This window comes from Dermatophagoides farinae, chromosome 4 (genome assembly GCF_024713945.1).
Source record: "Dermatophagoides farinae isolate YC_2012a chromosome 4, ASM2471394v1, whole genome shotgun sequence".
NCBI classification, from domain to species: domain Eukaryota; kingdom Metazoa; phylum Arthropoda; class Arachnida; order Sarcoptiformes; family Pyroglyphidae; genus Dermatophagoides; species Dermatophagoides farinae.
This window is the reverse complement of record NC_134680.1, coordinates 1,979,396-1,995,847: the sequence shown is the minus strand read 5'-3', so window position 1 is coordinate 1,995,847 and position 16,452 is coordinate 1,979,396. Positions and strand designations below refer to the sequence as shown.

The window sequence follows — 16,452 nt, the reverse complement described above, 5'->3', positions numbered from 1 at the left end:
ATAAGTTTTTCTTTCTGTTTGCAATCTTTCTGTTGGTTTATGTATTCTGTGATGATGAATGTTGAATGACTAGTGATGATGTTTACTTATACTTAATGTGTTTTGTATAGTTCTAATTTCCGGAATTTTTTCTATATTTTTTTTTAAATATAAATCTATAGTTTAGATAGGTGTGTCTGTGTAAGTTTCTGGTTGTAATAAATGGTTTTCAATTGATTGATTGATAAGAACAATGATAATAATAATAATAATAATTCAATCCACAGAATTAAGAATCGAGTTGAAACAATAATATAGTATATATCTGTGGAGTAATAATAATAATGGCATTGAGATGTTTTGATTTGATTTGATTTAAATCGATTCAATTGATTTGTTTATCAATTTTTTTTTGTTGCAGAATAAATTTTTTGCTCTTTTTTTCTAAATCAATTAATAATTTGAATCGAGAAAAATTAAGTTAATAATTAATTGCCATTATAAAATTCATCAATTACGAATATATTCTTGTGTGTTTTTTTGTTTTTGCTTCATCATTGTTTAAGATGATGATGATAAAAACAACATTGCATAAATTTCACAATAATCAATTGGGCTGTTGTTGATTTATTATTATTATTATTATTTTCATCATAATTATTATTGAAATATGACAGGTAACTGTTTTTTTCTGATCTGAATTTTGTAATTGATTGATAGGTGTGAATGGTGTGTGTGTGTGTACAAATATGGATTAAGTGGATTTTTGTATTGTATTTGTATTTGTATTGAAAAATGTCTAATAATAAGTCTCTTTTTCGACCCAACCACCTGGATTGCGACGTAAAATGAAACGACGAATTTCATCATAGACAAAAATCAATAAAGAGAATGGAATCGGCACTAGCCACCAGGTAAATCTATTTTTAAAAGTAGAAAACATTGATAATTAATTTGAATTCATAAGGATTGTGAGAATGCTTTTTCATGAAAAATTTATTGTTTTTTTTTCTTATTTTTGATCACTTACTTGAGAGGATATAGTCGAAGTAGGATAGGCATGCCTGGGCAGTATGAAAGGAAAGCAGCCAATGCAGTTTCGAAACAAAGGCCAAAGTTGAGCACATGATTTCTTTATTTATTTTTTTTGAGATTGAAAAGAATGGTGATAAAAATGTATTAGAGTTAAAGAATAAAGGAAACTTGAACATTTCTTACTTCATTTTTTGATGAACAAGTGAATTTCTTCGTGTTTTGCAGATAATCAAATCGGCCCATTGTACAACGACGATGGCCACAAAGAAAGCGGTATGACAAGTGTATTCCAACTTTTTACGGGCATGATAAGTCTGTTTTTTAAAATAAATTTTATATATTGAAAATATTGATGAGATCAGTGTCACAAAACAAAAACATTACCCATTCTTGACCAGCAGCATCTTCAAGATCATTAACACCTTGTGAATCCCATTTTTCACGTAAACCGAAAAGCATCCAACCCCAGAAACCATGTTCAGCCATAATGACGAAATATGAGAAGAAACCGGCAGCTGCTTGAATCATACCGATTTGGCCATATGATACCGAAATAAGACGTTCATTTACCAATTTATCATGTTGTGGATCACGTGGTTGTCGTTTCATAATATCCGATTCAGCCTTAATATTTTTTCAAAAATTAGAATTATCCATTAGATCATGTTCCATTATGAAAAACAATGAAATACATTACCTGTTCATAAGCAAGTGAAATAGCGGGAACCATGTCGGTACCTAAATCGATGCAAAGAATAGTGACCGTACCCAATGGCAATGGTGTATTGAAGATGATAAAGAATAGGAAAGGTGAAATTTCCGGAATATTTGATGTCAATGTGTATGCAATCGATTTTTTAAGATTGTCAAAAATCAAACGACCTTCTTCAACACCGGTAACGATTGAAGCGAAATTATCATCCAACAATATCATGTCGGCAGCTTGTTTCGAAACATCAGAACCAGCAATACCCATAGCAACCCCGATATCGGCTTTTTTCAATGCAGGTGAATCATTGACACCATCACCAGTTACGGCTACAATAGCACCTTGTCGTTGACAACCTTCAACAATAATCAATTTTTGTTGTGGTGATGTTCGAGCGAATACGATTTCAGAATGATGTCGTAATACTTCATCGATTTCTTCCGATGTCATATCTTTCAATTCTTGACCATGAATAACTGCTGCTTTAGCATCACGTGGATTAACATTTTCAACCGGGATGTTCAAACGATTGGCAATATCTTCAACAGTTTCGGTACCTTTTTAGAAACAGAAAAAAATGCCATTAAAATTATGATCATAATAGTCAAGCGAACAATAAATTACCTTCTGAAATAATTCCAACAGCTTTAGCAATAGCTTTAGCAGTGATAGGATGATCACCAGTAACCATAATAACTTTAATACCAGCTGAACGGCATTTAGCTACAGCATCCGGCACAGCCGCACGTGGCGGATCAATCATAGAGATTAAACCTAAGAAACGAAGATTATCCAATGGGAAATTAGCTTCATCAGCATCAAATGGATATCCTTTTGGAAATTTATCCAATGGCAATGCTAGATCGCAGAAACCGATAACACGTTCACCAAGACCACCCAATTCCAGATAAGCAGTGTTGAATGCATCTTTCAATTCATCATTCAATACTTTTTCTTCACCATTAATGAAAATAGTACTACATCGGTCCAAAATACGTTCCGGTGCACCTTTCATACATAACAAGTAGCTTTTAGTTTCAGGACAATCATGAATGGTAACATGATATTTGTTGGTCGAATTGAATGGAATTTCACAAATTTTTTGATTTTTTCGTCTAAAATCCATTACATTGCCCAAAGCAATTTCCATACATTTAAGGATGGCGCTTTCCGAGGCATCACCAGCACATTCACTGTGAATAAGAAAAAAAATTTCTCATTAATTAATCATGTAAAGAAATCGGTAAAAAAAATAATTATTCAATTACCGTTTCAAAATTGGTATATTATCTTGATTAGCTTTGAATTCAGCACGACTACATAATGATGCTGTTCGTGATAATGCTTTCCATCCAGGTGAACTTTTATCATATTGTACACCACTTTGATCTTCAGTAGTATCAGCTTCAATAATATGATTATCGAACCACATGTGAGCAACGGTCATACGATTCTGTGTCAATGTACCGGTTTTATCCGAACAAATAGTAGATGTTGAACCCAATGTTTCGACAGCTTCCAGATTTTTAACCAAACAATTTTTACTTGCCATACGTTTAGCGGTCAATGTTAAACATACTGTTACGGTAGCCAATAAACCTTCAGGTACATTAGCGACAATAATACCGATTAAAAAGATGACAGCATCCAACCAATGATAACCCAAAATAAATGCAATAATAAAGAATGTTACACCCAAAAATACAGCCACACCGGTAATAATATGGATGAAATGAGCGATTTCCTTGGCGATTGGTGTTTCACCCATTTCTAAACCGGAAGCCAGATTAGCAATACGACCCATAATTGTTCGATCACCAGTATTGATGACGACACCGGTTGCGGCACCTTCAACACAATTAGTCGAAAAGAAAGCCAAATTTCTTGTTTCCAAAGGATTGTCACTAGTCAATTCGGGCGATCGTGTTTGTGGTTCAGATTCACCGGTCAATGATGAATTATCTACTTTACAGCCATGACTTTTGAAGACACGAATATCAGCCGGAATACGATCACCACCTTTCACTTCAACAACATCACCGACAACAACTTCTTCGGCCGGTATTGTATGTTTCTGTCCTTCACGAACAACCGTTGCATATTGTGGCACCAATGATTTGAATGATTCCATAATGGCCGATGATTTTGACTCCTGATAATAGGAGAAAATACCGGTAATAATGACGACAACGGCCAATACAATACCAAGATAAAGATTATCCGGTGCCGGTTCTTCTTCAGACGTTGATTGAATTGCATAGGCGAAGAAACAAAGGAAAGCACCGATCCATAGCAGTAATGCGAAACCACCGAATAATTGTTTACAGAATTTTACCCATTCTGGTGTTGTCTTTGGCGGTGTCAATGCATTTGGACCGTCACGTAATAGTACTTCCTTGGCTCGGGATGGTGTAAGGCCATGATCAGGATGTGTGCCTAGACGACTGTACAGTTCACCCAAACTGATACGATGTTCGTCCATCGACACTTCCTGTTTCAATTCATCGAGATTCGTATCCTTTTTTGAGGATTTATTTCCCTGTTATTGATGAAAAAACAGTAAAAAAAAAATTAATATCAATTTAAAAATAGAAAAAAGCTTTAAAGAAAAAACTTTGAATCCCGAATAAAAGCTAAATTAAGAAAAATTACCATTTTGAATGATTATTTTTTGAATTTTGCTCTATCACAATAATGAAAACAAATAACGGAACAATCAAGACATAAAAAAAAATATGAAAAGATGCTGTAGATTTTGGCGGATTTTTAGTTGAGTTCTCTACTAACAAGAATAAGAATAAATATTTGGATATATGTTGAATCGATCCAAAATTATTGGATTCACACACACACACACACACACACAAACACAGGCACACACACACACTTTGTTTTTCTTTTCGCACAAAAAAAAAAATTCAATCGAACGCTATATTCAAAAACAAAGATAGAAATAAATTCAATTAGAAGTGAAAATATAAGTGAAAAAATACAAAAAAAAAGTTTTGACAATAAAATAAGAGAAATTAATCTGTCATTTCAATTACAATTTGAATTTTAAATTTTCTTTATTATTATTTAATTATAAGATTGACCTGAAATGATTAATATATTAGAGATGACATTTATTATCATCACATTGTTACTCTATTATGGTTAGATAGATATTTTGAAAATAACACAATAAGGTTTACCAATCGTTTTGCTTAGGTTACCTGGTAAAAAAGTTTTATAGAGTAACAGTATAATAATCAAAAAAAAATTTTTTTTTATTAGCTAATAAGCTATTTATTGATTTTATTATTTCAAATGTTACTTAATATATATAGAACACAAGTTTGTGTATGGCAACCAAAAATGAAATGAAATGATTAAATAGTTATGGCTATAGAAAAAAAAATGAATATGGATCACGAATGCTTTTGTTTTTTTTTTTTTTTTGTTAGCAAATTTTTCAATGCTTATCATTAACTACTGTGTATATGGTTATTGTTATGGTAAATAGAGTTAATACAAACGGTTTTTGAATTTTTTTTTTATTCACAGGACACACGATTCCTCTGTGCGTGTGTGTGTTGTTTTGTATATATAAATATTATTATTATTATTAGGCTGAAATATATAGGATTGGTTGATTACAAACTAATAATGGCATTAACATTATCAAATGTAGGAATTATCATCATTTGCAAGCTATGTGAATATTAAAAAAAAAACATTTAAAACACAAACACAGATTAATGAAAAACAAACAGTAAACACATCAAAAAAACACACACACACACCTACAGATGACGATGATGACAACAACAACAAGTGTTCGAGATCATATTCTCAAACCATCATCGTTTTTATATCGACCAAAATTCGAATCGATCATGACGATGACGATGATGATGATGATGATGATGATGATAGTGGCGAAAAAAAATGATAATTCATAGATGCATTTTACAGTAATAACGAAGCAGTAACCAAAATAAAACATTCATTTCCACCCCTCTCCCCACACATATACATCCTTCCCGTTATATTGTGATATCCCGTTTTTAATTTTTTTTTTCATTCAATTTCTAGCTGTGTGCGTGTGTATGTGTGCGTGTATGTTTCAGAAATTATTAGTTCTGATTATCATCATGCTTATGGATTCGTGTATTGGCATGAAATTATTACAGATCATAGAATATAGTTATTATTAAAATACATCCATTCAGTTTATCAATTTTTCTTCATTAGACATGGTTACACATATTCACATATATAGAAACATTGCATTGGCTTGTGTTTAAATCGAAAAAAAGTGTAAAATATACTGATGCTACTACTACAGCAACTTATTCATTATGATGATGCTACTGGATTTGATTGATTGAAACGATAAACTGTTTTTACCGTTATTTATTATGGTGAATTGAATTTTATTTTTTTTTCGTTCATCCAATTCCATATCCGCCGTTCATAGATTGATTGTTCAGTAATCCATATATACATTTGTGTTGAACAAACAAAAAGAGAATGACATGACAAAAAAAAACACTGAAAGAAATTAGAGTAGCAATAATTTTTGTTTCTCATCTCACTGATCTTGTTCGATGTCAAATTGTGTCATTAAATAAAAACAAAACAGAAAAAAAAAATTTGATTCGTTGGATACTGATGTCTGGACGCCAATAGATCTAGTAAAATTATTATTATTATCATCATTATTTATTTTTTTTTTGTAGGGGATGTGAATATTGTAACCAGGGACACAAACTACTACAACATTAATAAATTGTATATTGCTGCTACTAGTTATTATAGCTAATTATGTCTAATATATATATTCATGAAGCAATAATCCAATATGTATTTGAATAACCTTGATAAGAATAGATTATTTTCAATTTATAAATTCTCATAAAGAATCAAAGAATAATTGACAAAAAAAAAATTCAAGTAAAATAAGAAATATATTAAATATATATCACATCACATTTATCATAATATTAATGAACTGAAAATTCAAATATTCAATGATAAAAAAAAAGTATTTTTAAAAAATGAATGTCATCATCATCATTGTAATTATTATCATCGTCATTGATTGCCAAACAGTAACATAGATGAGAAAAAAAAATAAAAATCTTCGAGTTCATATCACTGATAATGATCATGACGGACAAACAACGGACGGAAGGATAATTTGATATTAGGTAGACAGACAGATATGTGTGTGTGTGTGTGTGTGTGTGACACCGGTGTCCTCTAATCACACTACATACTGAGTAGCAACAATCAGAAAAAAAAATCATGACACTACCTGGCATAATTTTAGTTCATTAATAATTTTTGTTCAAGTTTAAAAAATTCTACAAAATAATAAACAATGTACAAAATATACCATTTCAAAATATAGAACAAAACTATGATAATAGTGAGAAAATCATTGAGGAAAAAAAATCATTTCAACCGGATCCGGTTGCTTGTATCATTCATTCATTCATTCATTCAAAATTAATTCAGCAGCAGAAGCAGTAGCAGGTAATATATATGAGTTTTATTTTGTTAAAAAATTTCAATTTTATTTTAAAGTTGAGTTGATAAAATGAAAATTAGTTTTTCTTCTTTTGAAAAATAAGTCAATTTTTTTTCATAACTTTCAATTAATATAATGAAATGTTAGGGGATATAAATAACCGACATTCAAAATTTTAGCCTTTTTCTCATTATGAATTATGATTTTCTTTCATAGCTATGCAATGAAATAAAATGATTTACGACAATAAAGCACAAAATGATAATAACTAGGATGATTCACAACTGCAATAATAATGATAACAACAACAACAACAACAGCAAAATTACCAATGAAAGAATTTCTTAGAAAAAGAAAATTCTCGTCAAAAGCAAAAAAAAAGAAGGAAATATGAATAACGAACGAACATAACATAACAACAAAGCGGAAACAATGGCAAAAAATATAAGAAAAGAAAGAGCAACCAAAATAAATAGTATAACTACTATTACAAAGAACCTGAAAAGAATAAATAATAATAAGCCATAGAATAAACAAAATGTAAAGAAAAAATAATGAGAAGAAATAACTTTGATTCTTGGTGAAATGAAAAAAAAGATCAGCCAATAATAATAGTGCTCATAGAATATTCTCTGAATTCATTTCGATCCAATCGAATCATGGATTGTTGTTGCGAAACAATTACAGAGAAAATCCAAAGCATCATGATTGATTGATTGATTGAACAATTCAGTTAGGCTAGCTTTTTTTTCGCTGATTGAGGTATGTTTGTATTTGTTTGTTTTATTTCCATTGGAATGGTCCATATGATTAATTTTTACATTTTTTCTTTTTGAATATGGTAAAATATGAAAGATAACTAAAAATTTAGATTCTTAAGGCTATGAATATCAATTTCTTAGAAGCTTAAACACAAACAAACTTGGCAAACAACAACAATCGATAGACAATGAATGAATTCAGGAAAATTCTAGACAAAAATTCACAGCAAAAACAGTTTTTTATCAAACGATTCTTGAATCTATACACACACACACACACGATTTATTTTGATTTTTTTCGCTATAGTCAATAATAATTTAAAGTTCTTTTGTAATACGATGATGAACAAGAAAGATTCGAATGAATAAATTAATTGAATGGATGAATAGAATGAATATCTGAATATACAGCATTGTGTCTGTGTGTGCATCTAAGAAAGGATTCGTGAATTCTTTTGATTTCATTTCATGGATGAATAGAAAAAATGAATTTTCCTACACACACACACACAAAGAAAAAAAATGATAACAAATAATTCATATAGTTAAATCATCAACTACAATAACAAACAACGTAAAAAAAATAATAATTCCTCTATGCTTGCCTAATAATGCAAAACTTTCACATGACGGTTTTTTTATATATTTCTCAGAAATACAGTCATTATTATTGAAGAAAATATCAAAGGTTGACATTATTAATTGTCCAAACAAACGAACAAACAAATGACAAAAATGTTTGAATAATCTAAATAAATAACAACAGAATTTACTCAGTAAACACAATCAGCATTCTTTAACAAAAGGTAAAAACAGATTTATAATGAACTGCTTCAAATTATTTTACCCGCATTGTTTTATAGAGAAAATCCAAAAAGAATTGGCGTAAAACAACAACAAAAAAAAAATGTAGACTTTTTTCCATCGTTTTTCATCATCAAATCTTAGAGAAACACAACATTTTCAAAGAAAGCTTTAAACAGAAAAATATTGGGAAAAAAAATCATCACAACAAAAACCGTTAGATAATCAAACGTGAAAGAGAAAAAAAAATTAATAACAATAACAAACAAAACAAAACAACAACAAAAAAAAAACGAAACGAATTTGACAGAAAATAAACAATGAAAAAAAGCGATTCAGAATGTGAAATTCATTCAACCAAAAATGCGAAAAGAATATGGTGGCGCAAAATTCGTTCTTTAAGTGAAAAAATAATTTAAATAATTTCATAGAAAAAAAAGTCGACCCATCATCATCATCATCATCTTGCCCAGACTTGTGTGTGTGTGCCACATTATTTGTTTGCATAATAATCATAATGACGATGACGATGACGATGATGATCATAATTTAATGTTATTTCCAGTTGTGCCATTTTCAATTTTATTTCCAGCTTTTTTTTTGTTTTGTTTCATCTGGATCTTTTTGGCTGTCTGTCTGTCTGTTTTTACGATTATTGAATTTTTTCTTTACATTTTCTTTACACGTCTTGGATCATTTCATTTGTGCAGTATTTTTCTGACAGTCTTTTTTTTCGGGCTGTTGTCGTTACAGTTCGTTCCATTTCGTTTGATTCGTTCATTCATTGAAATTACTATCAAAGTGTATGTGTGTGCTTAATTCGTTAACCAAATGTCAACACTGGTTTTAGAGAACGCATTTCAAATTGAATCAAATTGAAATTCAATTGAATCGTGAATATATCGAAGTGTTACGTAGAATGTCAACTATTCGAGTAAGCAGATCATGTGTAACCAGATTCACATATGTGTCATGTTAATCACATTCATTTATTTATTCATTCATGTGAATAATAAATCGATCAATCAATCAATCAATCAATCAAATGAAATCAAATCAAAATGGAAAAGATTTTTTTTTTTGTCTACCAAATTCAAACAAAGAGAAATTGAATGTCAAAGTTAAATAAAACACTGTCGTCTGATAGAGCTGCCATCTTGTGGTGTTTCATCCAGCTGTTAAGGGGTTATTTTTGTTTGACATTCAGAATTTCATTTTGTTGTTATTATAGATATATATTCCCATTATGAAATTTTTTTTGTTTCATGGTTGTTATTATTATTGGATGAATGAATTTGATATGGAATATATAGAAAAATCCAGAATGAAAAAGTATCATAACCAAAAGACTAAAGGTTAAAAAAAAAAATTGGAAACATTTCTTCTACATTTTTTTTTAACACACACCTTACGGGCAAAATTTGTGTTAATTATAAACATTGGAAAAAAAAATTCAACAGAAACTGAACGAAAGAAAAATTAAAAGGAAAAAGTTTCAAGAAAATTCAAACCGAATTGAAAAAAAAACTTTAAAACTTAAACAAAAAAAAATATTGAAATATCAAAAACAAATTCATTATCATTATCGTATTGAATGGCAGAAAAAAATCACCATTTCAATGATTGGCAAACGCATAGCTAAAAGCGAACAAAAAAAAAATTGCCATTCAAGAACATATCGATGATCATCATTATGTACTGTGATAACTGAACAAACAAACTGTCAAATGATTGTTTCTTTTTTCATTTATCATCGTTAATGATTATCATCATCATATTCAATTCTTATTATTCATCAATCATAATTCAAATATTATAAAAAAAAATTCTTGAAACTGATGTTTATGCTTTGTAATAATTCTTTATTTTTTTTTCTATTGTATGCACCGAAATTCCAATTGTGTGGCCTAATAAGCCTAATCTAAACTTAACCCTCTTTCTCTTTTCCAATGTATGGATTTATCACACAATTGTTGTTTGTAATAATATTTATACAAACCAAACCAAACCAAACCAAACAAAATAAAGACATTGAATCAACAAAACATATGTGTATTCTAACCAATTCCGAGCAATTCAAAGGCATTCTTTACGTATGTAATGAATAAATAAATAAATATATTCGTCATCATTATTTCAGTGTATCTAGGTCTTGTTTAGCCTAATTCAATGTAGGTTTTTTTTTGTATTGTTATGAAAACAAAAATCTAAATTTAGTCTTTTTTCATTTTATTTTTTTTATATTTTTTGGATTTCAGAATAAAATACCAAATCAAGATGATCTCAAATTATTATAGTAAGTAGGATTTTTTTTTAAATATACATCGTAAAAGCTAAAAATAAATTTCGATCAAATGCTTGCAACAAACAAGAATTGACATTTGGAAAAAAAAGAAAGACATTTTTATCATCAATTCAAACGTTCCTTTAGAGCGAGAGAGAGAGAAAGAGCCGGTTCGGTTTTTATTAAATTATATTTATATTTTTTGCATAAAAGATATGTGATTAAGAAATTCATATTTTCATTTAATTATCATCATCATTGTGATGATGATGATGATGATGATGATAATTGTTTATACATATACATCATTGTATTGTTGGATGCACATTTTTTTTAACTAGTATTCATTTAAATGTTTAATGAGAATCAAACAAAACAAAAAAAAAATAGACTTGGAATAAAAAAAAAACATTGAAAAATGCAAAACAACAAACATAATGGGTGTGTATTCACTATTTAAATGTTCCAAAATGGCTAAATTCTTGATTATTTTGTTATTCCAGTCACAATGTTGCAATTTTGAAAAAAAACACTACAACTAAATAATAATAACATGATAATACAAATGTCATTATTATAATGTTTATGACGATAATCATTGACATGTATAATGAACCATTATATATAAGTGAAACTTTTGACAACCGATAATCATCATCCATGTTTCTCACCATCATCATCATCATCATCATCATTGTTTCTGAATACAACAACATGAACAATGTGAGAATCAAGGTGATTAAAGTTTTTTTTTTTTGAAAATGGCAAAATTTCAAAATCATTTTATTATAAAAACTAGAAAGAGAGAAACAAATTGGACAAGGAGATATGCATGATTGAATCGAATAAGAAACAAATTGAATTGAATTGCTTGTGATAATAATCATTGATGATTGATATACAAAGTGGTTATTTGAACAAAAGAGAAAAAAACCTTGACAACTATTGAAATGATCAATTCAATTCGCATGATTCAAAATTGAGAATTATAAATGATTGAAAGAATTGTATCCGCATACACACACACACACAAATTAAATTCTCAATTGAAGCTTTGACAATTTGGGATATTTTTGGAATCGAATTAATTTTTTTTTGTCTCGATTAAATCAAATCAAACATACAAAAAAAATTGATAAAACTTATTTTAATTATCAGATCAATGGATTACGTGAGCGATTCTTATTTCATTTCATAAATTGTAATCAATAAGATGACAATGAATCAGAATTTTAATCATAATGAATCGGTTGCTTGCTGCCTATGGCTATAGGCCAAGAATCTAAAATTAATGAGGAAAGAATTTCGAAATCATTTCATTTCCAACAATAATAATGAATTTCTATCAATAAACGTAATTCCTATATATAAATGAATGACAATCTTATTAACAAAAATTATTCATTAATATTTTGATTTCAAATCACATCCACAAACAAACAAACAAACAAACGAAAATCAGAAGAATTTTTTCATCAAAATTGTGAAATGAACGATGATTTTGATCATAATCATGATCGGATTTTGTTTCATCGTGTTTCAATTTTTCAAAATTTCCAAAAACGAAAAATTCCTCCATATATAAACATGACAGAGTGAACAACGAAAACAAAAACAAAAAAAAAAAGACAAAGAATGAAAACTTTTACGATTTTCGAATCAAATCACGCATTTCATACATATATAATCCGGAGACAAATAAAATCAACAAAAAAAAATCTTAGAAATACAATGGGAAAAAAATGTGTCAAATCAATCCGTGCCGTCGGCAAAGCAATGAGAAAAAAAAATCGGAAATTCAAAGACTAGAAAAAACAACAACCAAATTCTATTTACAATTGTTGGAAATTTTCACATTTTGACAAAAAAAAGACTACGACGACGACAAACCATACACACATATACAAAGATCATTCATTCATTCAATGATTTCAAAAATCATTACAAATCATTAAGTAAATCAAAAGATATATAAAAGTGATCAACGTTTTCCTCTGGTTGTGATGATAAATTTATAATTAGGCGATAATTAAAAAAATGAATGAATGAATGAATGAGATCAAAAAATAAAATAAATTGGAAAAAAATTGTTGATTTCCCACATAATCAAATTGTCGGCATTTGTTTTACTAGGTTGAATATGATGCTCAGTGCAAAATGTTATAAATGTCAAATGCCATTTCCATATGATGATGATAATGGTGGATGGATAAAAATGTCTGTTTGTTTGTTTGTATGAGCAATTCTTCTAAATGGTAACAAAACAAAATTAATGCAATCAATCAACGATTGTTTACAATGACTGAATCCAATAAAAGAAAATGATGTTAGTGGTTGGTTGGTTGGTTGGTTTGTTTAGATTAAAACATACAAACAAATGACAAAAAAAAGTGTTTTCAAGAGCCAAAATCGATCGAAAATAACCGGAACATCACCAGACAAACAAATAAAGTGGCTTTAAACGATCCATAATGGAATTTTTTCATTATATGTATTTGTCTTAAAATTCTTACAAAAACAAAAGTATTAAGAGAATTTTTTGTTGCTGGTTTGTTGTTTGTTTGTTGAAATTGAAATTTGAGAAGAAACTTTGTTCCAAAAAAAAAAACCAAAAACAAATATTAAGAAAAAAACACACTGAACATCATAACACCATTATTATTGATGAATCAACTGAGTGAGTAGGAAAATCTGTTAGAATCAATTTTTAGTATAAAAAAATTGTTGACAACGAATTCAATACAAAGCAAAATTCATAGTTTTTTTAAACAGAAAATGTCAAATTCAATTAAATAAATCGGAGAAGTTCAAATTAATGATGTGAAGAATCAAAATTTCAAAAATAATCTCATGTAACTATAGGTGCGTGAGCGTGTTTGTGTGTTAGTGTAGGCGGTAAAATTTGTGTTTTTCTTGACACAACAAACAAAATTCCGGAAATAAAAAAACACTAATAATTCGGGATTCTAAAGAAACAAAATAGTAATAATAACTGGAAACTTACGTTTACTTTGGCCATTTTTGTTTATTTATTTATTTTTCGACAATTTCTTCAATTAATGTTGACCAATATGGATGATGAAACAAAAGAAGAAAAATGAAGAAATTCAAATTATAATTTGATCGTTGGTATTTTGTTGATATTCTAATGATGATGTTGAATTCTGGATGATACAAATCATACAAAAACAAAAACAAACACTTGAGACACAATTAGATCAAACAAATTTATAACAAAATTTGATGATTAAAATGTATCGATCGATAATGATGATGATATAATGATTGGATGCTCAATTCAGTTCAAATGTGTGTGTGTTTGATTGTGTGTCAAATGTGTTTTCGGGTTGCTGTCTTTAGGTCACCAAAGAATTTTCGTTTTTCTTTCCTTTTTCCACTGTACTTACTGACACACACACACACACAGAGACACGGAAAGAGAGACCGAAACCAAGAACACCACACACACACACACACACACACACGTCACACCAAACACACACACACAGTGTAAGCAAAAATACACAAACACACACAGACACTGATACGAAGAATATTCTTGGATAGAAATATTTAGGAAGAAGCTCGTTGAAAAACTATGAACACAAAAAAAAACACACACACAGAGAGAGAGAAGACTTGATGAACAGACAAAAAAACGAGAAAGAATTTGTTAGGTTATTGCTAAATTTTTATTTCGTTTTTTCTATTCTGTATTTATTTATATAGCAGCTATATCCGAAGCCGATATTTCAATGCTGAGCCGATAGTCCAGATTCACCAAAAAAAAAAAAAAAAAAACAACAACGAAATAGATTCGATACAATGAGACCAGAAAAAAATGATGATTATGATGGTTATTGGAAAAATTATTGTTTTTTAAATGCATCACATTTTTTCAAAGAAAAACAGTTAATTTAAAAACAAAAATATGAAAAATAATAATAATAAATAAAAACAAAATGAAATAAAATCCATTGAGATCAATAGAATAGAATGATGATGATCTATCACTGTTGTAGAATTGTTTGGTAGATGTTAAATAATTCAGTGATGAATGTGTTGAAAATGTGCAAATGAAAAAAAAAGAAAAAATAAAAAATTCACATTGAAATAATTTTTTACATTTGAAACAAACAAATGACAACAACAACAACAAAAAAAATGAGACGAAAATTTTTTTTCTTTCTTTCTCCCTCTTTACAAATATTTCGATGTCAAACGCCGATTATTTGTGATTGATGATTATTGATTATTGATGATGATGATGATGATGATGATGTCAATGTGTTGTCGGTATTTTGTTCTGTTTTTTGATCATTCAATGATTAAGTGTGTGTCTGTTTGTAAAATGTATGATGATAACATCCAATCAACAGAGAAATGAAAAGAAAGGGAAAAAAATCACTTGAAAAGAAATTTTTTTTTGTTGTTGTTGTTGTTAATGACAATTAGTCAAAGATTTTGCACACACACTCATAAGTCATGACATTTATCAATCTTCATAATGTTTTTTTGTGTTTTTTTTTTGACAATAAATACACAGAGACATGTGAGATAGCGAAAAAAAAAATTTAAATGATGTAGTGGTCAGAAATGAAGAATTAAAATTTTGTTTAAACAACAGATATGATTCAAATCATAAACAAAATGATGATGAAAATGAGAAAACACGTGCAAATACGCTTTTTTTTCTGACGATGAACACCACAATCACGATATGAACACAGGCGCCACAAACTATTACCACAATTCACAACGCAAGAAAGAAAGAGAACCAACAACAAGCCACAAGTTTTTTTTTTTTTTGATTTTTTTTCTCTGTTTGTTTCAGTTGTTGTCTCTCATATAATCATTATATATATAGATGAATCACAAAGAGGCAAGATGAAAATCAAAAAATGTTGTTTATTTGTGAGAAAAAAATTTTCTGATTGAAAAAAATAAAACAAAAGAAAAACCGGTCAAAACAGGAAATGACAATAAATAATAAACAGCCAACACGCACGCACGAACACAAACATACACACAAAAAAAAATTTGGAATTAATCTAAAAACAGAGAAAATGAGAATTTTTCTTTGAAAAATGCTTACATTTTTTTAATTTAATTAACAATTTTGAAAATTATGATTTTTATTTGATTCTTTGATTTTCATTTTTTATAAAATTCAATTAAAAATTTGATTGATTTTAAAATGAATGAATTAAATGCAAATGTTTGTATGTCTTTATGTTAAACTATGGTGGTAAATGAAAATGAATAAATAAGAATTTCAATTTTTAAAAATTCATATTCGGTTCTTTGATAAAAGTGATAGAAAAAAAAATTATAATTCAACAAAATTTTTTCTGCATGCTTT

The 16,452-nt window shown here is 28.6% G+C and overlaps 1 protein-coding gene across 9 annotated transcripts; it reads right to left on the bottom strand.

Annotated features, from left to right (window-relative positions):
- Window positions 1–575: 575 nt before the first annotated feature.
- On the bottom strand, window positions 576–16,452 carry LOC124490396 (sodium/potassium-transporting ATPase subunit alpha). 9 transcript variants are annotated; one of them, XM_075730174.1, is made up of 9 exons: window positions 16,186–16,349; window positions 14,095–16,020; window positions 2,992–4,262; window positions 2,348–2,916; window positions 1,712–2,280; window positions 1,399–1,638; window positions 1,198–1,328; window positions 1,010–1,111; window positions 576–899 (listed from the first exon to the last, which is right to left on the bottom strand). In XM_075730174.1, the coding sequence occupies exons 2-9, from the start codon at window positions 14,107–14,109 to the stop codon at window positions 779–781; spliced, it is 3,018 nt and encodes a 1,005-aa protein (XP_075586289.1). In that variant the 5' UTR covers window positions 14,110–16,020; window positions 16,186–16,349; the 3' UTR covers window positions 576–778. The 9 variants fall into 9 exon arrangements, with proteins under 9 accessions (XP_075586289.1, XP_075586290.1, XP_075586292.1 ...); XM_075730175.1 differs by lacking the exons at window positions 14,095–16,020; window positions 16,186–16,349 and adding exons at window positions 4,376–4,652; window positions 5,509–5,761; XM_075730177.1 differs by lacking the exons at window positions 14,095–16,020; window positions 16,186–16,349 and adding exons at window positions 4,376–4,652; window positions 5,242–5,543.

Coding starts and splice junctions, on each gene's coding strand:
- LOC124490396 (XM_047052876.2), bottom strand. Junction 2,917..2,991: donor AATATACCAATTTTGAAACG/GTAATTGAATAA, acceptor TCTTATTCACAG/TGAATGTGCTGGTGATGCCT. Junction 2,281..2,347: donor TGTTGGAATTATTTCAGAAG/GTAATTTATTGT, acceptor GTTTCTAAAAAG/GTACCGAAACTGTTGAAGAT.